The sequence below is a fragment of the Oncorhynchus clarkii genome, chromosome 12 (genome assembly GCF_045791955.1).
Source record: "Oncorhynchus clarkii lewisi isolate Uvic-CL-2024 chromosome 12, UVic_Ocla_1.0, whole genome shotgun sequence".
Classification (NCBI taxonomy): Eukaryota; Metazoa; Chordata; class Actinopteri; order Salmoniformes; family Salmonidae; genus Oncorhynchus; species Oncorhynchus clarkii.
In genome coordinates this window covers 43282525-43310081 of record NC_092158.1, presented here as the reverse complement: position 1 = coordinate 43310081, position 27557 = coordinate 43282525, and the positions used below count along the sequence as shown (strand labels likewise).

General features: G+C 41.7%; 1 protein-coding gene across 1 annotated transcript in view; it reads right to left on the bottom strand.

Moving 5' to 3' along the window:
* The window catches only part of LOC139423215 (roundabout homolog 3-like), a 104982-nt gene that overhangs the window by 40197 nt on the left and 37228 nt on the right, over window positions 1-27557 (bottom strand). Inside the window, exons 3-6 of the mRNA XM_071174971.1 lie at window positions 23126-23246; window positions 22722-22860; window positions 22411-22538; window positions 2330-2454 (exon numbers count right to left, since the gene is read on the bottom strand). Coding sequence (XP_071031072.1) covers window positions 2330-2454; window positions 22411-22538; window positions 22722-22860; window positions 23126-23246 — 513 coding nt within the window. The remainder of the gene's footprint in view (window positions 1-2329; window positions 2455-22410; window positions 22539-22721; window positions 22861-23125; window positions 23247-27557) is intronic.

Here is a 27557-nt window from a genome sequence, read left to right as displayed (position 1 = left end):
TCTAAATCACCAATCCACCTCCTCCTCCATGCTTCACGGAGGGAACTACACATGCGTAGATCATTCATTTACCTACTCTGTGTCTCACAAAGACACAGAAGTTGGAACCAAAAATCTTAAATTTGGACTCAAGACCAAAGGACAGATTTCCACCGGTTTAATGTCCATTGCTCATGTTTCTTAACCCAAGTAAGTCTCTTCTTGGTATTGGTGTCCTTTAGTAGTGGTTTCTTTGCAGGAATTCGACCACGAAGTCCTGATTCAAGCAGTCTCATCTGAACTGTTGATGTTGAGATGTGTCTGTTACTTGAACTCTGTATTTATTTGGGCTGCAATTTCTGAAGCTGGTAACTCTAATAAACGTATCCTCTGCAGCAGAGGTAACTCTGGGTCTTCCTCTCTTGTGGCGGTCTTCATGAGAGTCAGTTTCAGCATCACTCTTGATGGTTTTTGCCACTGCACTTTAACATTTCCGGATTGACTGACCTTGACTGACCTGAAATTCCACAAATGTACTTTTAACCACGCACACCTATTAATTGAAATGCATTCCAGGTGACTACCTCATGAAGATAGTTGAGAGAATGCCAAGGGTGTGCAAAGCTGTCATTAAGGCAAAGGGTGGCTACTTTGAAGAATCTCAGTGTTTAACACTTTTTTGGTTACTGCAATGATTCCATATGTGTTATTTCATAGTTTTGATGTCTTCACTTATTCTACAATGTAGAAAATTGTAAAAATAAAGAAAAACCCTTGAATGAGTAGGTGTGTCCAAACTTTTGACTGGTACTGTATGTGTGTGTGGTTTTCGCTGCCTCCAATGTGTATTTCACGAGGTTCCAGGAGTGCGATGCTCTTTGACTCTGTCCTCGAAGAGGCTTAGAGCTGATCGGTGGAGAGCCCGTGGCTAGAGGTCAAGGGTGAAGGTATAATTGCGTGTGATGGCGAGAGGCAGAGAAGTAGGGAGAAAGGGAGGGGTCCACCGTGATGCTTAGAGGGGTGGATAGAGGGAGAAGAGGGTCACAGAGGAATAGAGGGAGGGATAGAAAGAGGGAGGAGAGGGGCACAGAGGGATAGAGGGAATCATTTCGCTGCCCAGAGACAGCTAGACCAAAGAGAAGCCCTCAGTTCTGCTCTCCATGGGTCTTGTGTTATTTAGAGCCAGGCAGTTTGGTGTTATCTAACACAGCCCTGGCAGGGCTACAAAGGGGGGCGCTCTCTCTCTCTCTCTCTCCCTCCCTCTTTCCCTCTCTCTCTCTGCACCTCCTATACAGTACTCCCACATAAAATCCTTTGCTCTTTCCTTCTGCATTCATTTACTTTTCCCATTCCCTACCCTCTTTCTCATTGGCAACTCTTTGTTTCTACATCTCCCACTCTCTAGCTATACCAACCAACCCCTCACTCCCTCTTTCCACCTTCACCCTCTTCATCTCTCTCTCTCTCTCCATCTCTCCCCCTCATCTGTCCCTAAGAGCGGTGCTACAGGCTCCCATGCACACACTCAACCACCAGGCCTTTCAGCATGTTGATGCTTCGCAGAACCAGTGACACACACACACACACTCTCTCTTCGATGCCTAAGGAGCCTATATACTCCTGGTGAGATCTGCTCTAAAGTGTAATATATAAAGGGGATTGCACATTACACCACAGACACTAGAGTTCACCTGTGTGTGTGTGTGTGTGTGTGTGTGTGTGTGGTGTTTTTAATCAGACATGACGCCATATACGCCATCCTTTGTGGACCCCAGGAAGAGTATAGCTGCCGAGTTAAAATACTATCCAACAATTCCTTCAATGTGTGTGTTTCTCAGTGTGACTTGCCCAGGGACTGTGCTCAACCGAGAGAAAGCAGAGCCTGATAGCAACATTCAACGCTAGCAGAGCCAAGAACATGACAGACTAGATAAGGTTCTCCTTAGGATAACCTTTATTTAACTAGGCAAGTCAGTTAAGAACACATTCATTATTTAGAATGACGGCCTACCCCAGCCAAACCCTAACGACGTTGTGCACCGCCCTATGGGACTCCCAATTACGGACGGTTGTGATACAGCCTGGAATCGAACCAGGTTGGTGGTCGCATGGCAATTTTTAAACCATGTTTTAATGATACCAATGAATTGTGTTGATATTGTACCAGTTTTCATAAGGAGGTTTATATTATGTGTGGTAACTTTATCCACCCTTATCTGTATCCATGTCAGCCATTTTGTGCCAAAACCATGCTGACTGAACACCAGTTTCCACAGTGGAGTGGTCATATTGGTGTATACAGAACGACTGTGACTTGACCTGATACAATATTCCATGGTGTGCGTCTTACCTGGCTGCCTTCTTTCTGCCAGAACACAGCGGGTGGAGGGTTGCCCTTGGTGCCACAGAGGAAGGTTACGGTGCGACCCTGGGCTGTGATCTGGTCCCGGGGTCGAACAACGATCTGAGGGGGCACTGTAGAGAGAGGGAAGAGTATGTTAGAATATCTAAAAAAGATGTGCATGTTTTTATTTCTGCTGGACAGTGTGTTAACTCATTTCTCTACGTCAGGATGTGTGTGTGTGTGTGTGTGCACGTGTGTGAGTGACCCTTTCTTAATCTGAGTGTGTGTCAGGTCTGCATGCACTGTGTATGTCAACCAAGCTGTCACCACTGACACTGTGCACGTGTGCAATTCTTAGGGGCCCACCAAAACACTGTGTGAGGATAACAGTTCATCCCTTACTATATAACACAAACACTACAGGCACACACACACACACACACACACACACACACACACACACACACACACACACACACACACACACACACACACACACACCTCTGTTTAAATCACCACTTTGACACCCAAACCTGCTTAAAGGGCTGTGTTTTGAAATGTCAGAAAAAGGACGAAGCATTTGACGGAAACCAGAGATGCAATGAGGGTGCTTTGTGTGTGTGGATTTCTAGTACAGACATCATTTTCCAGTACACACTTGACAATTTCTTGTACACACTTGTCTTCATTGAGAAACTCCATGTAGGAGGATGCCCCACCACATTTAACATTGATAAAGAGCTTTAAAAAAATGAGTACTGTTCGGTGCAGTGATAAAACTGAGCATCACGTCCATGTCGCTACAGCAACGACATTCGAACTTGTGCACGGTTTCTTCAATTACAATTTCTTCACATATTACATCTGTTTTCATGGGCTCGTGTTTTGAAGCTGTTAATGTCGAAAATCCATGCTATTACAAACTTGCTTCCTCATATTATCGTTGCGATGCTGACCCGGACACGAGCCACTGCAGCTAATAGGACTAGGATTGTTTTTTAAAGCTCTACTTACAAGAATGTGACCCAGTGTAATTTGCAGCTAGTTAGCACTGGCTAGTTGAATTCTCATTGGCCTCTGTGTCCTTGCCAAAAGTATAGGATCATTGGAGCCTGCTCTTCTATATGCTAATTGGCTACCATATATGGGCTGCTGGAGGAGCATATAGAGGATCCCACTCTGCCTCTCTATCCAACCCTTGTAAAAATCCAACCTTGTAAAAATTATGTATTTGAAATACAATAATTATATTGGAAATAGGGGAGAACCCCCCCCCCCCCCCCACTATATCCTCACAATCTCTCCTCCATGACACCTATCACACCCACGCACATACCCGAACACACACACACCTCTTGATTGCTATTGATCACACCACGAGCTATTGGCTCATTTTGCACGGAGGGACTGAATGTGTAATGATGTCACCTTTGCCCTTGTGGTGCCTAATTGATTTCTCATCTCCCTGCCTGATCCCCCTCTCTTATTTCACTTTCTCTCTCAATTGGAGATGGAGAGACGAGGGGAGGAAGAGGAGGGGGGGGGTAGAAAGAAAGGTATTGAAGGCCAGGGGGTAGAGAGAAAGGAGAGAGGTGGGGTGTGTGCGTGTGTGTGTGTGGAGTGAGTGAGTGAGTGAGTGAGTGAGTGAGTGAGAGCTGGTCCTGGGGCTCTGTTCACAAACAGAAACAGACCCCACAGAGCCCCAAGACAGCAACACAATTAGACCCAACCAAAATATAATTACTTGACACATTGGAAAGAATTTACAAAAAAACAGCAAACTAGAATGCTATTTGGCCCTAAACAGAGAGTACACAGTGGCAGAATACCTGACCACTGTGACTGACCCACAATTAAGAAAATCTTTGACTATGTACAGACTCAGTGAGCATAGCCTTGCTATGGAGAAAGGCTGCTCTCAATTGAGAAAGACATTGCTCTCAAAAGAAGACAGGCTATGTGCACACTGCCCACAAAATGAGGTGGAAACTGAGCTGCACTTCCTAACCTCCTGCCAAAAGTATGACCATATTAGAGACACATATTTCGCTCAGATTACACAGACCCACAAAGAATTTGAAAACAATTCCAATTTTGATAAACTCCCATATCTGTTGGGTGAAATAAGACAGTGTGCAATCACAGCAGCAAGATTTGTGACCTGTTGCCACAAGAAAAGGGAAACCAGTGAAGCACAAACACCACTATATTTATGTTTATTTACTTTCCCTTTTCATACTTTAACTATTTGCACATCATTACAACACTGTATATAGACATAATATTCTTTATTCTTTTGGAACTGTTGTGAGAGTAAAGTTTACTGTTATTTTTTTGTTGTTTATTTCACTTTTGTTTATTAGCTATTTCACTTGCTTTGGCAATGTAAACATATGTTTCTCATAACAATAAAGCCCCTTAAATTGAATTGAAAGAAAGAGGAGATAGTTGGGCGGGGAGTGAGAGGTCAGAGAGAGGTCAGAGAGAAGAGGGGGCAAAGAAGAGAGCGAGAGAGTAGAGAGATGGAGGGAGGTACATTTACAGAGAGGAGGAAGTAAAAGAGAAAACGAGAGAGGTCTAGCAGAGAACAAAAATAGTGCCTTGGGTAGTATCCGCTTTACCTCTGCTCCCATTTCCTTTCAATTCATCAAACCAATAGACTTTCAAGGAGCAAAATCTCAGCATTCATTATCGACCCACCTAGAGAAGTTAGTCTAACAGAAAAACTATGACCAATTTGTTCAGTTACCTGCTCTGTGTATTTTCACTTTAAGAGATGTGTTTAATTCAGGATGGTTGCTCTATTTCCGAAGTGTGTACACTCTTGGAACAAAAAGATTTTAGAACCTAAAATGGTTCTTCGGCTGTCTCCATGGAGAACCCTTTGAAGAACACTTTGATTCCAGGTAGAACCCTTTTGCTTGTTCTAAAATAGTTCTACCTGGAACAAAAAGGGTTATACTATGGGGACAGCCGAAGAACCCTAAGAACCTTTTTTTCTAAGTGTACCACAAGCTTTCATCCTCCTCGATCGACCCCTTCTCCCTGCCACCCTCGCTCTTCGCACAGTAGGACATAAATCACTCGCAAAATAGACCCAGGGCAGAGGTCGCGGAGGGTCATGTCCAGGGGTCAAACGAGACTCCACATGCCAACCCTAAAGGTCAACAAGGTCAAACCTGACATCCCCTGCTGTCTGTCATTTGGGCGTTGGGCTGTGGGGAAGAAGAAGAGCTAGCTAGCGAACAAAAGTAAACACCAGTAATAATCTATGTTTCACCATATTCTGTCTCAGTAGCCATCTCCGGGGCCTGCAGTCCTATTGATTCAATCCCATTCTCAGGGCTGACGCAAGTGCTGAAATAGTGAAGAAACGCAGCCTAATACCCACATCTTATGTAATCTCACCGTAGGCTTGTGCACACACAGACAGAGACACGTACAACAAAAATGCACTATCAAAACAGGCAAAGCCAACGTACAGTGCCTTCAGAGAGCATTCACAACCCTCGACTTTTTCCATAATTTGTTGTGTTATACAGTCTGAATTTAAAATGGATTAAATAAAGATAGTTTGTCACTGGTCTACACTCTAAAAACAAATGTGCTATCTCGAACCTAAAAGGGTTCTTCGGCTGTCCCCATAGGAGAACCCTTTGAAGAACCCTTATTAGTTCCAGGTAGAACCCTTTCCACAAAGGGTTTCACATGGAACCCAAAATAATTTCACCTGGAACCAAAAATGGTTATCCTATGGGGACAGTCAAAGAACCCTTTAGAAACCCGTTTCCTAAGTGTCCACACAACACCCCATATTGTCAAAGTGGAATTATGCTTTCGAAATTGAAACAAATTGATAAAAAATGTAACGCTGAAATGTCTTGAGTCAATAGGTATTTAACCCCTTTGTTGTGGCAAGCCTAAATGAGTTCAGGAGTAAAAATGTGATTAACAAGTCACATAATAAGTTGCATGTCTGTACCCCACACATACAGAACCCCACACATACAGACAATAGAGCAGTACATTTCAAACACAGATTCAAACACAAAGACCAGTGAGGTTTTCCTATGCCTTGCAAAGGCCCGCTATTGAAAGATGGATAAAAAAAATAAAAGCAGATATTGAATATCCCTTTGAGCATGTTGACGTTATTAATTACACTTGGTGTATCAATACACCAGGTCACAGCAAAGATAAAGGCGTCAAAAGAAAAAAGAAAAATAAATCGCTCAGGGATTTCACTATGAAAACAGTTACAGAGTTTAATGGCTGTGATTGAAAACTGACAATGGATCAACAACATTGTAGTTACTCGACAACACTAACCTAATTGACAGAGTAAAAAGAAGGAAGCCTGTACAGAAGGATGCCAAACCATGCATCCCAGGTACTAAAGTAATACTGCAAAAAATGTGGCAAAGCAATTAACATTTTGTCCTGAATACAAAGTGTTATATTTGTGATAAATCCAATTCATTACTGAATACCGCTCTCTTCCAAACATAGTGGTGGCTGCATCATGTTATGTGTATGCTTGTAATTGTTAAGGACTGGAGAGTTTTTCAGGGTAAAAAAAGAAAGTGAATGGAGGTAGGCACAGGCAAAATCCTAGAAGAAAACATGGTTCCACCAGACACTGGGAGATGTATTCAGCTTGTAATTGTTAAGGACAGGAGAGTTTTTCAGGGTAAAAAAGAAAGTGAATGGAGGCAGGCACAGGCAAAATCCTAGAAGAAAACATGGTTCCACCAGACACTGGGAGAAGTATTCACCTTTCAGCAGGACAATAACCTATAACACAAGGCCAAATCTACTCTGGAGTTGTTTACCAAGAAGACAGTAAATGTTTCTGAGTGGCCGAGTTGCAAGTTTTATCTTAAATCTATTTGAACATCTATGGCACGACCTGAAAATGGTTGTGCACTGTAGCAATGATCAATAACCAATTTGACAGAGCTTGAACATTTTTGAAAAGAATAATGGGCATATGTTCAGGAAACCAGGTATGGAAAGCTCTTAGAGACTTTCTTTTTTCTTAGAAACCAGAAAGACTAACAGATATAATCGCTGCCAAAGCTGCTTCTACAAAGCATTGACTCAAGGTTGTGAATACTTAGGTAAATTAGATATTACTGTATTTAATTTTCAATAAATGTGATTTATTTTCAAAAACATGTTTTCACTTTGTCATTATAGGGTATTATGTGTAGATGGGTGAGCGAAAACATGTTTTAATCCATTTTGAATTCAGGCTGTGACTATCATTAAATGTGAAGACTTATTTTATCAAATCAATTCTCTAGGTTTAATTATTACGTGATGAAACTAACCATGTAAACATGAATTAACTAGGAAGTTGGGCCACCACGGAAAGTGTTGCGATTACAAGTTAAGTTAAGTAAAACAAATCAAAATATAACTCAGATATTTTAATATCTGGTCAATTAATCTTCTATTAATGAATTATTAATTTTTACCTCATTTGTCTCATTCCAAACATCATAAAATTCTTGGTTATCTGCACAAACCCTAGTTTACATAATGAATCAGCAATATACAAATTGGCTTAATTATTTATTTACTAAATAATCACAGAAATGCATAACAAACAAACAGTAGATATTAGTTACTAACAACAATAGAAAAGTCCAGAGTGGGCTAAGCTGATATGACGGTTTGGTAGACAAAGGACAGGGGTGGGGACCGAGAAAGAGCGGGAAATACAAAATCGATTCACTACACACAGTGGAAAATTCTAATCTTAGAAATGCTAATCCTTTGCACATGAACGGCCGCTCATTCTGAAAAAAAATGAAATGTACATATTTACGCCTGTATGTAGTTGTCTCTCCGTTGAAAACACTTGATCGTCCTGTAGAGTTCACCAGAGTCTCTGGTTAACTTTCCCAGAAGTCATGTCTTCGTGGTTGTAGATACTTCAGAGTACCACAATGTTCACAGAATAAATGCTTCGGCGGCTGTCGGTATTCCTTTTTCTAAGTTTACGTAGTTTCTAGGTGCAAACTAGTCATTTGTGTCGTCTAGAATTTGCTCCTTCTACTGTAGTGAATGAAAATCTCAGAGTTGAACAATTTCCAGCCATGTAGCCAAAACAACAGCTTCTGGGGCCTATAGAATTGTAGCCATTCCAACGTGGGGACTCTGTCCCAGCGTCCTCTGTCCCAGCGTCCTCTGTCTTCTTAATTATTTGAGACGACCGGCTTACCGTGGGTTTCTTTGTCGTGAAATGTACATTTCGTCACGGGTGGTTTTATACTCTGGAGTAGAAAAGGGCGGTTCCATGACGCCAACGTAATGTCTATGCTCACGTGGGCGTGGCCATTGATTTGGTTAACTTAATATGAAAACCCATATTCTCATTTAGAAGGTTAACATCCCATTACATCTTTTCACAAATAGTTTCATGTTTAATCACATACATTTCACAATATTTAGATATAAACATGACAGCTGGGAAATGTACACATTAAGAGATAGAGTTATATGTGTTTCCTGTCCTTCATGAGATCACCAAATGAAACACATTCGTCATAACTGTCCCTCAAGTGTCCACGGACCATTCCCACATTCTCAAAAAGTTGAAATCTTGAGGAGCTCTTGGTTCTGGTAGACTCTCTCAATACTGCATGGCAGTTTCTACCAGGTATTTAAGACCTGACATAAAGTCATAAAACTGTGGAGAGAGAGAGAGAGAGAGAGAGAGAGAGAGAGAGAGAGAGAGAGAGAGAGAGAGAGAGAGAGAGAGAGAGAGAGATAGAGAGAGAGAGATATAGAGAGAGATATAGAGAGAGATATAGAGCGATAGAAAGCTCTGCTCACACTTACTGGTCTGAGGGCAAGACACACGACCAACAACATTGGACACTTAATGGAACATCAAAGAAAATCGGAAATACAGACATTGTCATCCTACAAGAAACATGGTATAGAGGAGAAGGACCCACTGGTTGCCCTCTAGGTTACAGAGACCTGGTAGTCCCATCCAACAAACTACCAGGTGTGAAACAGGGAAGGGACTCAGGGGGTATGCTAATTTGGTATAGAGCAAACCTAACTCACTCCATTAAATTAATCAAAACAGGAACATTTTACATTTGGCTAGAAATTCAAAAGGAAATGATCTAAACAGAGAAAAATGTCCTCCTGTGTGCTACCTATATCCCCCCACTAGAATCCCCATACTTTAATGAAGACAGCTTCTCTATCCAGGAGGGGGAAATCAATCATTTCCAGGCCCAGGGACATGTACTAGTCTGTGGCGACCTAAACCAGACAAGAACCTGACACCCTCAGCACACAGGGGGACAAACACCTGCCTGGAGGTGACAGCATTCCCTCCCCCATATGCCCCCCTAGGCACAACTATGACAACATAACCAACAAAAATGGGCCACAACTCCTGCAGCTCTGTCGCACACTGGGTATGTTTATAGTCAATGGTATGCTTTGAGGGGACTCCTATGGTAGGTAAACCTATAGCTCATCTCTTGGCAGTAGTACTGTAGACTACTTTATCACTGACCTCAACCCAGAGTCTCTCAGAGCGTTCACAGTCAGCCCACTGACGCCCCTATCAGATCACAGCAAAATCACAGTCTACTTGAATAGAGCAATCAGCTTCCCTATCAAATCAAAAAATGTCAAACATAAAACTGAAGAAAATGAACAACAATGACAAATGGTTTGATGAAGAATGCAAAAACCTAAGAAAGAAATTGAGAAACCTGTCCAACCAAAAACATAGAGATCCAGAAAACCTTGAGTCTATGCATCACTAAAACAATACAGAAATACACTATGGAAAAAGAAGGAACAGCACATCAGAAATCAGCTCAATGTAATTGAAGAATCCATAGACTCTAAACACTTCCGGGAAAATTGGAAAACACTAAACAACACGAAGGATTATCTTTCCAAAATTGAGATGTATGGGTAAACCACTTCTCCAATCTTTTTGGCTCTCTAACAAAGAACAAACAGCAAAAACATATACATGCTCAAATACAAATCTTAGAATCAACTATTAAAAGCTACCAGAACCCACTGGATTCTCCAATTACCTTGAATGAACTACAGGACAAAATAAAAACCTTCAAACCCAAAAAGGCCTGTGGTGTTGATGGTGTCCTCAATGAAATTATAAAATATACAGACAACAAATTCCAATTGGTTATACTAAAACTCTAACATCCTCCTTTGGAACCACGGAGTGATCACCCAAATCCACGAAAGTGGAGACAAATTTGACCCCAATAACTACCGTGGGATATGCATCAACAGCAACCTTGGGAAAATCCTATGCATTATCATTAACAGCAGACTCGTACATTTCCTCAGTGAAAACAATGTACTGAGCAAATGCCCAATTCGTTTTTTACCAAAATATCGTACAACAGACCACGTATTCACTCTGCACACCCTAATTGACAAACATGATTTGTTGATTTAAAAAAAGCCTTAGACTCAATTTGGCATGAGGGTCTGCTATACAAATAGATGGAAAGTGGTGTTGTGGGAATAACATACGACATTATAAAATCCATGTACACAAACAACAAGTGCGCGGTTTCTTCCGACAGGGCCGTGGGGTGAGAAGTGATGCAGCTTAAGCCCCACCCTCTTCAACATATATATCAAAGAATTGGTAAGTGCACTAGAACAGTCTGCAGCTCCCGGCCTCACCCTAGTAGAATCTGAAGTCAAATGTCTACTGTTTGCTGATGATCTGGTGCTTCTGTCACCAACCAAGGGGGGCCTAGATCTTCTGCACAGATTCTGCCAGACCTGGGCCCTGACAGTAAATCTCAGTAAGACCAAAATAATTGTGTTCCAAAAAAGGTCCATTTGCCAGGACCACAAATACAAATTCCATCTAGACACCGTTGCCCTAGAGCACATAAAAAACTACACATACCTTGGCCTTATCATCAGCGCCACAGGTAACTTCCACAAAGCTGTGAACAATCTGAGAGACAAGGCAAGAAGGCCATTCTATGCCATCAAAAGGAACATAAAAATTGACATACCAATTAGCATCTGGCTAAAAAAATACTTGGATCAGTTAAAGAATCCATTGCCCTTTATGGTTGTAAGGTCTGGGGTCCGCTCACCAACCAAGAATTCACAAAATGGGACAAACACCAAATTGAGACTCCGCATGCAGAATTCTGCAAAAATATCCTCAGTGTACAACGTAAAACACCAAAGAATGCATGCAGAGAAGAATTAGGCCGATACCCGCTAATTATCAAAATCCAGAAAATATCCTTTAAATTCTACAACCACCTAAAACGAAACGATTCCCAAACCTTCCATAACAATGCCATCCCCTAGAGAGAGATGAACCTGGAGAAGAGTCCCTCATTAAGAAAGCTGGTCCTGGGGCTCTGTTCACAAACACAAACAGACCCCACAGAGCCACAGGACAGCAACACAATTAGATCCAACCAAATCATGAGAAAACAAAAAGATAATTATTACACATGGGAAAGAATTAACAAAAAAAGAGCAAACTACTATGCCATTTGGCCCTAAACAGAGAGTACACAGTGGCAGAATACCTGACCACGGTGACTGACCCAAACGTAAGGAAAGCTTTGACTATGTACAGACTCAGTGAGCATAGCCTTGCTATTGACAAAGGCCGCCATAGGCAGACCTGGCTCTCAAGAGAAGACAGGTTATGTGCACACTGCCCACAAAATGAGGTGGAAATTGAGCTGCACTTCCTATCCTCCTGCCAAATGTATGACCATATTGAAGACACATATTTCCCTCAGACCCACAAAGAATTTGAAAACAAATCCAATTTTGATAAACTCCCATATCTGTTTGGTGAAATACCACAGTGAGCAATCACAGCAGCAAGATTTGTGACCTGTTGTCACAAGAAAAGAGCAGCCAGTGAAGAACAAACAACATTATAAATACAACCCACATTTCTGTTTAGTTATTTTACCTTTTGTATTTCAACCATTTTATTATTTAGCCTTTATTTAACTAGGCAAGTCAGTTAAGAACAAATTATTATTTACTCCACACTAGACAAGGGGCTTGATTACGACGACTTGACCAGGCGCAAATCCATCTACTTCTATCTCAGAATGATTGGTGGGGTTTTCAACTGGGACTTTTCCCCCTCCGAAGCTCCATCTCGAGAATAACAATGGCGATGCTTGATTTGAGGAGGCACACTCTCTTGCACATCGCCTATGGCTACAATAAATAATTAGCCATAATGGGCACAGCACTACACTGCTGAGCTTCAGAGGCAGGGGAAACAGAGAAGCATGAAAGTTCTCACTTGGGATAGCACATTGTGGGAACACACTGTAATGGATATAAAATATACATAACACCAAAATTGAGCGAACGTATCAGATGTGTCATAGGGAAGAGATGAGAAATGGCATCCAGCTACTACACGTTTTGGAAACTTAGTTCTATATTTAAAGCCACAATCCTGAATTAGTTCATCAGTCAAAGGTCATTTGGTTTGGTTTTAAGCTGAGGGATGGGGCTAGAGAAATGTCGGATGGCTCAAAATGGAGTCTTGCATTTATCCACCATGAAATAAAGACAATCACTTTGAATTTAAAAAAGGGGAGTCCATTGACTTTTGTTAAGTGCCTATTGCAACCAAGTACACACATAACTGAGAAAACTTGAATAAGAGAGAGTCTATTTTAACCTGTGGTAGTTCAGGACTCTTTCTTTATGATAAGATAAATGAGGGAGGTATGTTCAGAAGGAGAGTGGTGGTCAGAGTGAGAGGTAAAGCAGCTGTGAGATGGTGTGTGTGTGCGTGCATGTGTGTGTGTGTACAGATGTGTGTTCACGAGGAAGTGTGTGTGTGTGTGTGTGTGTGTGTGTGTGTGTGTGTGTGTGTGTGTGTGTGTGTGTGTGTGTGTGTGTGTGTGTGTGTGTGTGTGTGTGTGTGTGCATGAGTAAGTGATTGTGTACATTTGGTGTGTGTGTTTGTGTGTATAGCACTTTTCAACTGATTCCTCAGCCCCCCACATACTGTGCTTATGCTAGGCCAGATCAGAGTGCAGTTAGTTTCAGTGCTGAAGTTGAATGGAACACAGTAACTCACAGCAGGCCTCTATATCAAACAGTGGCAGACAAAGTGGTTACAACAGACGATCTAAAACAATGCAACAAGAGAAACGGGGCTCACAGTAGGTGCGCGTGTGTGTGCGTGAATAGGCCCTCAAATCCTCTAAAAGTTATACAGCTGTACCATTGAGAGCTTCTTGACTGGCTGTATCATTGCTTGGAATGGCAATAGCACCTCCCTTGATCGCGTGGCGCTACAGCTAACAATAGCTAACAAAATGGTTACACGGACAGAGTTGACCCTTCTATCTTATTTGTATTTTTGCACGCAATGTATTGAGATAAGCCTCAATAGGTTGACACTCGTCTTTTACTATTGACTGCAAATGTATTGACATAATCATCAACCCCGTGACACCAATATGTTTCCATAGAATGCAATGTATTGACGTAAGTGTCAATTGGTGTCTTTCCCCATTGACTGTGATGTATTGACTTAAGTGTCAACCTTGTTACACTCATCTTTGAACTCACCATTGAATGCAATGTATTAACAACAGCTTCTATCCCAAAGCCATAAGACTGCTAAATAGCTAACAAAATGGCTACACGGACTGAGTTGACCTTTCTGTTTGTATATACAGTACCAGTCAAAAGTTTGGACACACCTACTCATTCAAGGGTTTTTCTTTATTTTTACTATTTTCTACATTGTAGAATAATAGTGAAGACATCAAAAATATGAAATAACACATATGGAATCATGTAGTAACCAAAAAAACAAATCAAAATATATTTTATATTTGAGATTCTTCAAAGTAGCCACCCTTTGCCTTAATGACAACTTTGCACACTCTTGGCATTCTCTCAACCAGTTTCATGAGTTGGTCACCTGGAATGCATTTCAATTAACAGTTAACAGTTAAAAGTTAATTTGTGGAATTTCTTTCCTTAATACGTTTGAGCCAATCAGTTGTGTTGTGACAAGGAAGGGGTTCAATTCTCGGGATGACTCTTTTCTCTGTATATATCAATGATGTCGCTCTTGCTGCTGGTGATTCTCTGATCCACCGCTACACAGACAACACCATTCTGTATACATCTGGCCCTTCTTTGGACACTGTGCTAACGAACCTCGAAACGAGCTTCAATGCCATACAACACTCCTTCTGTGGCCTCCATCTGCTTTTAAATGCTAGTAAAACTAAGTGTATGCTCTTCAACCGATTGCTGCCCGCACCCTCCCGCCCAACTAGCATCACTACTATGGACGTTTCTGACTTAGAATATGTGGACAACTACAAATACCTAGGTGTCTGGCCAGACTGTAAACTCCTTCCAGACTCACATTAAGCATCTCAATCCAAAATTAAATCTAGAATCAGCTTTCCATTTTGCAACAAAGCCTCCTTCACTCATGCTGCTAAACATACCCTCCTAAATCTGACTATCCTACCGATCCTTGACTCCGGCGATGTAATTTACAAAACAGCCTCCAACACTTTACTCAGCAAACTGGATGTAGTCTATCACAGTGCCATCCGTTTTGTCACCAAAGCCCCATATACTACCCAGCACTGCGACCTGTATGTGTCACACCCTGATCTGTTTCACTTGTCCTTGTTATTGTCTCCACCCCCTCCAGGTGTCGCTTGTTTTCCCCAGTGTATTTACCCCTGTGTTTCCTGTCTCTCTGTGCCAGTGTATTTATCCCTGTGTTTCCTGTCTCTCTGTGCCAGTTTGTCTTGTATATCCAAGGCAACGAGCATGTTTTTCCCCGTGCTCATGCCTTTTTCTATTCTCTTTTTGCTAGTCCTCCCGGATTTGACCCTTGTCTGTTTCTGCACTCTGTACCCGCCTGCCTGACCATTCTGCCTGCCTTGACCTCGAGCCTGTCTGCCACTCTGTACCTCCTGGACTCTGAACTGGTTTGGACCTTTTGCCTGTCCACGACCATTCTCTTGCCTATGCCTTTTTGGATCAATAAACATCTAAGACTCCAACCATCTGCCTCCTGTGTCTGCATCTGGGTCCGCCTTGTGCCCTGATAGTATGCTCTCGTTGGCTGGCCCTCGCTTCATATTTGTCGCCAAACCCACTGGCTCCAAGTCATCTATAAGTCTTTGCTAGGTAAAGCCCCGCCTTATCTCAGCTCACTGGTCACCATAGCAACACCCACCCGTAGCACGCGCTCCAGCAGGTATATTTCACTGGTCATCCCCAAAGCCAACACTTGCTTGGGCCGCCTTTCCTTCCAGTTCTCTGCTGCCAATGACTGGAACAAACTGCAAAAATCACTGAAGCTGGAGTCTTAAATCTCCCTCTCTAACTTTAAGCATCAGCTGTCAGAGCAGCTTACCGATCACTGTACCTGTACACAGCCAATCTTTAAATAGCACACCCAACTATCTCATCCACATATTGTTACTAATCCTCTTGCTCTTTTGCACCGCAGAATCTCTACTTGCACATCATCATCTGCACATCTATCACTCCAGTGTTAATGCTAAATTGTAAATATTTTGCATCTATGGCCTATTTATTGGCTTACCTCCCTACTCTTGTACATTTTCACACACTGTACATTGATTGTTCTATTGTGTTATTGGCTGTATGTTTGTTTGTGTAACTGTGTTGTTTTTGTCGCACTGCTTTGCTTTATCATGGCCAGGTCGCAGTTGTAAATGAGAACTTGTTCTCAACTGGCCTACCTGGTTAAATAAAGATGAAATAAAAAGGGGGGGGGGGGGGTATACAGAAGATAGACCTATTTGGTAAAAGACCATTCCATATTATGGCAAGAACAGCTCAAATAAGCAAAGAGAAACAACAGCCCATCATTACTTTAAGACATGAAGGTCAGTCAATCTGGAAAATGTCAAGAACTTTGAACATTTCTTCAAGTCCAGTCACAAAAACCATCAAGCGCTATGGTGAAACTGTCTCTCATGAGGACTGCCACAGGAAAGGAAGACCCAGAGTTACCTCTGCTGCAGAGGATATGCTCATTAGAGTTACCAGCCTCAGATTGCAGCGCAAATAAATACTTCAGTAACGGACACATCTCAACATCAACTGTTCAGAGGAGACGGCGTTGATTTATAAAAATGTATTTAACTAGGCAAGTCAGTTAATAACTAATTCTTATTTTATAATGACGGCCAACCCCGGCCAAACCCTCCCCTAACCCAGATGACGCTGGCTCAATTGTGCACCGCCCAATGGGACTCCCAGTCACAGCCAGTTGTGATAAAGCCCAGGATTAACACCTCTAGTACTAAGATGCAGTGCCTTAGATCACTGCTCCACTCAGGAGCCCAAGACGCTTTTTAAAATTTAACTAGGCAAGTCAGTTAAGAACAAATTCCTATTTACAATGACGGCCTAGGAACAGTGGGTTAACTGCCTTGATCAGGGGCAGAGCGACAGATTTTTTACTTGTCAGCTCAGGGACCACGATCTAAAAGGTTGCTGGCCCAACGCTCTAACCACTAAACTACCTGCCTCCCCTTGCTACCTTGGTGGTCAATTTGCTGCAAAGAAACCACTACTAAAGGACACCAATAAGAAGAAAATACTTGCTTGGGCCAAGAAACACGAGCAATGGACATTCGACCGGTGGAAATCTGTCCTTTGGTCTGATGAGTCCAAATTTCAGATTATTGGTTCCAACTGCCGTGTCTTTGTGAGATTCAGAGTAGGTGAACGGATGATCTCCGCATGTGTGGCTCCCACCATGAAGCATGGAGGAGGAGGTGTGATGGTGCTTTGCTGGTGACACTGTCTGTGATGTATTTAGAATTCAAGGCACACATAACCAGCATGTCTACCACAGCATAGATCTGCAGTGATACGACATCCCATCTGGTTTGTGCTTAGTGGGACTATCATTTATTTTTCAACAGGACAATGACCCAACACACCTCCAGGCTGTGTAAGGGATATTTGACCAAGAAGAAGAGTGATGAAGTGCTGCATCAGATGACCTGGCCTCCACATTCACCCGACCTCAACCCAAATGAGATGGTTTTGGATGAGTTGGACCACAGAGTGAAGGAAAAGCAGCCAACAAGTGCTCAGCATACGTGGAAATCCTTCAAGACTGTTCGAAAAGCATTCCTTATGAAGCTGGTTGAGAGAATTCCAAGAGTGTGCAACGCTGTCATCAAAGCAAAATTTGGCTACTTTGAAGAATCTTAAATATAAAATATATTTAGACTTGTTTGACACTTTTTGGTTACTACATGATTCCATATGTATTATTTCATAGTTTTGATGTCTTCACTATTATTCTACAATGACAATGTAGAAAATAGTGAAAATAAAAGCCCTTGAATGAGTAGATGTGTCCAAACTTTTGACTGGTACTGTATATATATACACCTTTCTTTGCAGTCTCTATGCACACTCACAGGGCCCTACACAGTAACACACACACATTGACACTCCAACATACACACAAACACTCACAAACACTCATAATTTGCTCACACACACACATGCACATACAATACATTTATACTGACTCTACACACACACACACACTCACACAATCATATTCGCTGCTGCTACTCTGTTTATCATAATATCCTGATGCCTATTCACCTTACATATGTCCCTCTATTACTCCAGTATCGCTGTACATTGTAAATATGGTATTGGAACTGACTGACCCTGTATATATTATGCTTACTTACTTTCTCGTGTTCTTCTTATTTTTATTTCTCATGTATTTTTGTTCTACCTTATGTTGTTTTAGTATTACATTGTTATGGATTACTGCATTGTTGGGTTTAGAGCTAGCAAGAAAGACATTTCACACACACACACACACACACACACACACACACACACACACACACACACACACACACGGTAAGCAACAAAGCACAGCCATGTCCTCGGAGAGAGCTCCTCAGGGGCTAAGAGTGACAGGCAGCTGTCACAGTCACACGATGATGTCGACAGACAACAGCCACATACATACGCTCGAGTAGACCCGCTCGCAATTAAAAATGCACCCAAACGCTATTAATACTGCATCAAAAAGACAATGTTTTAAGCTTGAGAGGACTTGTAAAAGACCTGCTAAAGTTAAAGTTACCCCCTGTAGCACAGAATGAACGAGTACAATGTTCTGGGCCTTCAAGTTTTTTCCCTGAAGAAAACAATTGAAAGAGCTTTTTGTGCTAAACTCCTTGCCTTCATGTAGATCTAATCCATAGTAAATTAGGAAGATTAAAGTGAACCGGTGTGTACTGACATTGCATGCTGATATGTTGCTGATAAAATGGATATCTTAATGTAGTTGTTTTTTTTCTTCATAAATTCAGTCTATTTTCTCTCTCTCTTTCTCTCTATTTTTCGCTTTGTTTCTTCATTTCTCTCACTCTCTCTCTCAAGCACACACACACATACACACACACATACATACATACACCCTGTCCTCTCTCTCTCTCTCTCTCTCACCCACTCTCTCCTCTCTGACCCACTTGCTCAATAATTGGGTTGTTTTCCGCCCCACACAAGACTGCCTATTTAACAGGCTTTCAAACATCGCCCCAGTGCCTTCCCAGTCTTTAATCTGTTGTATCTAAATTAGTCTTACACCTTATTTCCCCCTCTATTGTCCCTGTCCTTTATACATGCTAATATGCAGGGCAGTTTAGGAAATTACACGCTGAGATTATGTTATGATTTTAATGGCGCTGCGGGCATGATAAAAAAAGATCCTTTGAGATTGCTATCCCGGACGAGCCCCCATTAAGGGACCCACCACTCTTCTCTTTTCCCCTCCACTTCTCATTTTGTGCAAAATGTTTATTGTCTGATGGGAAGTTTTTTTTTTATACTGTTCTTCAACAAGCCAATTATAAGTGGAATCTTTCCCCCCGTCTTTCCTCCCTGTGCCCAAAACCCTAAATAAATAAATATATATATTTACTTACATTTCGTACATTCATAGCTAATTATCTAATGCTCCTGTAGCCAAATTGAAATAGATTTGTAAGCATATAGCTTTATTTTCTGCAAAATCCCACTCATCCCACTGTACACAATCTCAAAGAGAGTTGCTTGGCTACCCAGACTCCTTGCCCCGGCCAAATGCTACGCCATGCTCATGGACTTTAGTTTCTTCTCCACAATGAGACTGACTCCCCGACCCTCCCGGACCCTACACCAAATGCGAACACATTCGGGGGCATTTGATTGGTCCAGAAACCGATGGGTTGGGCCTTAGTCAGAACACACTTAGGTAAAGCGGTGGTTTGAAAATGTGTCATTAGCTTTGATACTCTGATTGGTTAGAGACGATTCAATCACTTATTACTTTGTTTTGTACAACGCCCCTCGCGCCCCTCCTCACCACAAAATATTTCAATGATGTCTGTCTAAAGTATGTAACGAACGACAGAGCAGTGAATTAATTTTTTGTGTGAGTCGTCAGGCTACAAAGAGAGGCTGAAGAGCAGTGGGCTATCAGCTGATAATAGCAAATGTAGATTATGTAAACCAACTAGTTAGCTAGCTAGCTAATTAGCTATGCTGTTTAAACAATCTAACTTGTCTTTACCTGTGATTGGAGTTTGTTCTGCTACTGACATTTTCCTCTTAGGCCCACTAACAAACAGTCTAATTAAAGCCTTCTCTGTTCTTGACTGTGATATGACACCTGCAACTGAAAAGTGAGCCACTACTACACTTTCGTTGCGTGCAGGTATCTCATACATGCAGTGCACACTCGTGTTGGGGCAGAGGAGCAGGTGAGGGGGAATTGTCCACACAATAAAAGGTGAAATTAGCTAGTTTGATGGGAATATAATTTCAATAACGAGAGAAAATCGACTAAAAGTGAAATAAAAAGTTAATAATTAACCAATCTGAAATGGGAACTTTACTCATAGGAGGACAAAAGGGCAGGGGCTCAGGCCCATTAGACCTCTACCTGTGCATGTGCCTTGTGGCCTGTATACTGTTCCTTCTTAATCTACCATTTCCACTTCATTTTCTTTCATTTTGACATGTACACTCTCTGAAGAAATATAGTGCAATATCTTCCGTTTCGTGGCAGAACAACGTTTAATTTCATAGCTATGGCTTGCTTTTTTGGTTTTATGAGAGACAGAAAAGCTTCTGGGTTACTCCAAAAATAACTTTTTGTTAACCTACACTTGACTGCTACCACAAAAACATGGCTCTTATTTTCATTCACAATAATATGCGAGTAGCTGATGGTTTGGCGCTTAATTGATGTTAGCATCTTCGGACTGTGTCCAAAATTAGTCGCACGTGGTGATATGCTCTAAGTGGGAGGTCTAGTGTGGGAGGGATACTACAATGGAAACTGGTCGCAAAATATTTACATTCTCCTAATAAACAGGGGCCTTTTAAATATGAAACATCTGCAACCAAGTTGGGTTACGCTATAGCATAGATGCTAAACCTCAGACAGGAGGAAACCCCATTTGATCTACCAAGTAGCAAAGAAGGCAGTAAATTGTCCGTAACCATTGACACAGGGTCAGATTTCTTTTCCTAACCATAATGGTTAATGCTAGGATTGAGGTTAGCGTAATCTGATCCAAGATCTGTGATTATGGGCAACTTCTACCTCGAATGCATAGAAGGGTTTGGTACACCTCCAAATCGCAGTAGCAACCTCAGCCTGCCTGTCACCTTTACTTCTGGGCTAGTATTGATCGCCTTCTCCCTGCTTCATGCTAGCTTCCTTAGGTCATTTGCCAATGTGGGTGTAAATCCTGGAGGTCAACCCTGCCCCATTGATCTCTGCTGTAATCGTCATTGACAAGTTAAGGACATGACTGTGGTCCTATCACTAGCCTATTTGAAGCATTGAGCCTTAGTGCATGCATGCATGCGCGCGCGCACACACACACACACACACACACACACACACACACACGGTATCAGTCACTGTAGGTGTATAGAAAAGACTAGCATTTAACCTTTTTTGGCATTCCAATGTTAATGGTTGTTGCTGTAAATATATACATCTATAGTACAGACCATTTTATAGATGAACTCAAAGCTGATTGGATTGCTGCTGTTGGGCCATGTCCATATATGGTATTGCAGAGTATGATTTTACTGGGTGGCCAGGGGCATTTAATGCATATTGACTTATCCCCCCTTCACCAAGACGCCAATCAGATAAAAGCAAATGGGGGGTTTCTACTATGCCAAATACGGCAACCGCATGGACGAGACCCAATTGCAAGCAATCAGATCAATCCTTGTCCTTCACTTGACACACGCTACATGCAGAGAGATGAGATGAAATGGTGTACTTACTAAATGGACCCACTGGGACGGAGAGATGGGGAAAAAAATGGACCGGAGAGAAAAAAGAGAGATGAATGAAAATGAGATGGGTCGAGTTGAGTTGAGACTTGAGGATGATTGAATGAGCAGTGCAGTCCAATGAACCAAGAATCAGTGTATCAGGGTTAGATGATGTTTTACTGGTCAAGTCAGAAAGTGAAATTGAAACTTCCTTATAGAAAATCAATGCCACGTTGCAAGTACATTTTCAAACTCTTCTGAATTGATTGAACTGAAATGGTATTGACCCCAATCCCTGGTATGAATAGGTATTATGATATGACGGCTATAGGTCAAAAATTAAGGGATGCATGTGTAAAGGGAGAGGTGGAGATTGGGAGTGAGAGGGCTCAGACTGAAAGAGATGTGCTCAAACAGAAACCCCTCTGGCTATCTCCTCTACTCTGAGTGTGTTGTAGACGAAACACACACGCGCACACACACACACACACACACACACTGGCATACCCCATTAATATTGCAGCTGCACTCTCCAAACGAAATCATCTCCCAACAGCCAATAATCTCCATGCAACTCCATGCCATAATATCCTATTGGTGTACGTGCCTGTGTCTCTACTTATGTGTGTGTGTCACTCTGTACCAGTCAGTTTAATTGCATTTCATGTGTGTGAATCCCCATGTGTTGTGCCCGGTCTTACCGTGGACCTGCAGGCTGCCCGATGCCTCTGCCTTTCCCACGCTGTTCTCAGACACACACGTGTAGGTGCCCTCGTCCTCGGCCCGGACCTGAGTCAGACGCAAGCTGTGGTCACTGCGGATCTCTGACCTGCAACAACAACAACAGTAGCAGAGCAGAGCTGATAGGATAGTACTGCATGCTAACTGGGATCCATTCACCCTCATTGATTTCTGGTGACCAATGCTAATGTGATGCTGTGTGTGTGTGTGTGTGTGTGTGTGTGTGTGTGTGTGTGTGTGTGTGTGTATCTATCTTTGTGTGTGTCCTCACCTGCCACGGGGCAGCTCTCCCTCCTCTCTCCTCCAGCGGATGGTGGGGGCGGGGTCTCCATGGGCCTCACACAGGAAGTCCACCATGTCATCTGCCAGCACCACCTGGTTCACTGGACGCTTAACGAACATGGGCCGCTCTGACAGATGGACAGAGACAGAGACATGGTCAGAGAGAGAACAAGCTAAGTTAAGAAAGAAAGAGGGAGGAAAAAGCAAAACAAGGAGAGAAAGATGGGGAGAGAAAAGAGGAGGGCAAGATAGGAGAGTGGAAGAAGTAGGGAAAAGATGATGAATTCACAGCAGACGATAAAATGTGAGAAACAGAGGGAGAAGAGGAAACACAGAGCATTTGAATGTGTTGAGGAGGAGAGGGAAAACTTAATATGTTGAAACTCCACTCACCAAACACCACAAGTTCTGCTGGGTCGCTGTCCCTTTCTCCCACCATATTGGTGCCCACACACACAAACATGCCCGCATCGCTCTTCCTCGTGTTTGAAATCATCAACTTTCCTCCTCGGATCTATAGTTAAGGGGAAAGGAATTGGAAAGGAGGGAGAGAGGGGATAAACAAACATGTTAGTCAGAAACACAGGAGCTTGGTGGCACCTTAATGGGGAGGACGGGCTCGTGGTAAAGGCTGGAGCGGAATAGGTGGAATGATATCAAATACATCAAACATATGGTTTAATGCCGTTTCAGCCATTATTATGAGCCGTCCTCCCCTCAGCAGCCTCCACTGGTCAAGAAGTAAGCCACGGTGTTCCCTTAAAAGCCACCACAGAGGGAAGAGTCATGTCATGTCCCCAAGCCCATTCACTCTGTCATGTTATATATTGAGTAAACAACATTTTAGGCATTTGGTTATCTGTTTCTGATTATGGTTGTCTCCTTCTCTTTCTCGCTCTCTTTCTCCCTCCATCTCTCCCTTGTTCTCTCTCGCTCAATCTCTCTCCACAGCCCTGGCATCACATTGCCTCTCTCTCTTTCTAGCTCACTCTATATACCACCCTACTCTCGTTCTGTTTCTGTCTGTCTCTCTCTTTCTCCAACCTCACCCCACCCCACTCTCTCTATTTCTCTCTCCCAACAAATGTAGACTACATTAAATAAGAGCCTTCCCAGCTAGCACATTTGGTTCCTTGGACGTTGTGGATACGTATGTTTCTTGTTTCCATTGGTTGTGGGAACGAAGCAATACGTTTCCTGACCAGTAAAACAGAACATTTTGCCTTTTCTGTTAACGTTTATTTTTAGGTTGCATGGAGGTTTTCTGAAGTTTTTCTGCGAGGTCTTATTAAAACTCTGAGAAAATAAATTATGTTTCAATAAAACTTTTTATAAAATGACTAGCTTATTTTGGGTGAACTTTTTTGAAATCCTAGCACAGATAGGACACATGGAAATGTATTTCATTAAGCATTAATCATGGAAATACATGTATTTTTTATTGTGACTAGGCATCAGAGAGATTCAAACCTATAATCTCCTGTTCTATTTCCATGGAATTAGTCCACTTCACCACCAGGATGGAGCTAGCATGCTACGTTTTATTTTTTACCCATACAAAGCTGTTCATTTTAGTTTATTCAAACAGACACCATTTCAAAGGAAACGGGCTCTCTTTAAGATCAATTGTAGCCAATTAGTGGGTGTGGCCAACACACCTGAACACACTTAACAAGAGGATTGAGAGTATTGTTGATGCTGAGAACAGAATGTATATGTTTTTAAATAACATTCTTAGAACGGTCTCTGAACGTTACCAAAGTTTTCTTGTGGTTTTTATGGGAAGTTTTCTTAACGTTCTCAGAACAATTTGAGAACATAACTTAAAATAGAACTATGAGGAATCCTGTAGGAAACGTGCTTAAGTACAGAAATACCCACAGGAGAACATTGTTTTTTAACGTTCTCTGAACTATTTATTAAATTAAACGCAAACGTGGGGTTGCAAGATCAAATCCCCAAGCTGACACGGTAAAAATCTGTCATTCTGCCCCTGAACAAGGAAGTTAACCCACTGTTCCTAGGCCATCATTGTAAATAAGAATGTATTCTTAACTGACTTGCCTAGTTAAATAAAAAAAAATGATTAGGAAAGTTCCTAATAAAATACCAATAATTTAATTGTTTTTATTGTGTGAAGTTCCTTAAATGTGCAGAGAATTTTCCAAAGCCAAGCAACGATGGTGCACCACTCCCAGAAAGTTGTGGGAAGATTGTATGCAAATTAACCATAGGACAACCATGCTCCCCCCAAGCTCTACGAAACATGTGGCTCTTAGAACCTTATGTGCTAGCTGGGGTCTATTAAGATAAGTGACTTGTAGTGTATTGTATAGTGTATCTGAGTGCTTAAAGCCTCAGGGTGAGCAGAGACGGTGGTGGGTCTGCTTCTGTTGTTGTGGTGGGTCTGCTTTTGCCATTACACTTTCAAATAGATTCAACTAAATGTGCTGTATAATCTATTCATTTCCGTCATTGCCGATAATCAAAAATCAATGCAATTCCATACACATGAGTGTCCATTATAGCTTTGAGCATATAACTGTCATAGAGTATTGACCAGTGTTCAGCTGACAAACTAAGGGATACAACCATAGGGTCTATGGATAAAACGCTTAAATGATAGAAAGATTAAACTTAGGTATAGATATAGGTATTCTAGGTTCTACTTGTATATACAGTTGAAGTCGGAAGTTTACATACACTTAGGTTGGAGTCATTAAAACTTGTTTTTCAACCACTCAACAAAATGTTTTGTTCACAAACTATAGGTTTGGCAAGTCGGTTAGGACATCTACTTTGTGCATGACACAAGTAATTTTCCCAACAAATGTTTATAGACAGATTATTTCACTTTAATTCACTGTATCACAATTCCAGTGGGTCAGAATTGTACATACACTAAGTTGATTGCCTTTAACAGCTTGGACAATTCCAGAAAATAATGTCATGGCTTTAGAAGCTTCTGATAGGCTAATTGACATAATTTGAGTAAATTTGAGTTATACCTGTGGATGTATTTCAAGGCCTGCCTTCAAACTAAGTGCCTCTTTCCTTGACATCATGGGAAAATCAAAAAATCAGAAAATAAAATTGTAGACCTCCACAAGTCTGGTTCATCCTTGGGAGCAATTTCCAAGCACCTGAAGGTACCACGTTCATCTGTACAAACAATAGTACGCAAGTATAAACACCATGGGACCACGCAGCCACCATACCGCTCAGGAAGGAGACGCGTTCTGTCTCCTAAAGATGTACGTACTTTGGTGCGAAAAGTGCAAATCATTCCCAGAACTACATCAAAGGACCTTGTGAAGATGCTGGAGGAAACAGGTACGAAAGTATCTATATCCACAGTAAAACGAGTCCTATATCGCCATAACCCGAAAGGCCGCTCAGCAAGGAAGAAGCCACTGCTCCAAAACCGCCATAAAAAAGCCAGACTACGGTTTGCAACTGCACATGGGGACAAAGATCGTACTTTTTGGAGAAATGTCCTCTGGTCTGATGAAACAAAAATAGAACTGTTTGGCCATAATGACCATCGTAATGTTTGGATGAAAAAGAGGGAGGCTTGCAAGCCGAAGAACACCATCCCAACCGTGAAGCACGGGGGTGGCAACATCATGTTGTGGGGTGCTTTGCTGCAGGAGGGACTGGTACACTTCACAAAATAGATGGCATCATGAGGTAGGAAAATCATGTGGACATATTGAAGCAACATCTCAAGACATCAGTCAGGAAGTTAAATCTTGGTCGCAAATGGGTCTTCCTAAGGGACAATGACCACAAGCATACTTCCAAAGTTGTGGCAAAATGGCCCAAGGCCACCAAGACAAACATTTTAAAGGCAATGCTGCCAAATACTCATTGAGTGTATGTAAATCTTTAACCCACTGGGAAAGTGATGAAAGAAATAAAAGCTGAAATAAATCATTCTCTCTACTCTTATTCTGACATTTCACATTCTTAAAATATAGTGGTGATCCTAACTGACCTAAGACAGGGAATTTTTACTATGATTAAATGTCAGGAATTGTGAAAAACTGAACTTAAATGTACATGTATTTGGCTAAGGTGTATGTAAACTTCCGACTTCAACTTTAGTTATACAGTGCTTTCAGAAAGTATTCCTACCCTTTGAATTATTCCATATCTTGTTGTGTTTCAGCCTGAATTCAAAATTGATTAAAAAAAATAATCATATTTAGTTTGACGGTTCTGTATTTAAGAAGTATATGAATACACAAAATAATGGTGAATAGCCCAGTTACCAGTATTTCCCTGGGTTAGTTACGTTTAAGAATGTTTAAAAAGAAGCATAGAATTCCTGATTGGCCATACTGCCATGGCTATATACTGAACATTTTTGATGATGAAAGAGGGCTTCCCTGGTGGTACAAAGGATGAAAGTCCTGGTTTGGCACCCAAATATTGTAGGTTCAAACCTCAAATGGGCAGGTTGTCAAATATATGAATTGTAAAACAATATGGTTGTGTTTAAATGTTTTTCAAATGTCCTATGAATGAAATTAAAATGCCATGTGTGTCTATATCACACACAGTGCTTTCAGAAGTATTCATACCCCTTGACTTATTTCACATTTTGTTGTGTTACAGCCTGAATTCAAACTGGATTAAATATATATTTTTCGCATCCATCTACACAAAATACCCCATCATGACAAAGTGAAAACATGTTTTTAGAAATGTTTGGTAATTTATCGGAAAAAAAACACCCCTGAGTCAATACTTTGTAGAAGCACCTTTGGGAGCGATTAAGCTGTGAGTCTGTCTGGATAAGTCTCTAAGAGCTTTCCATACC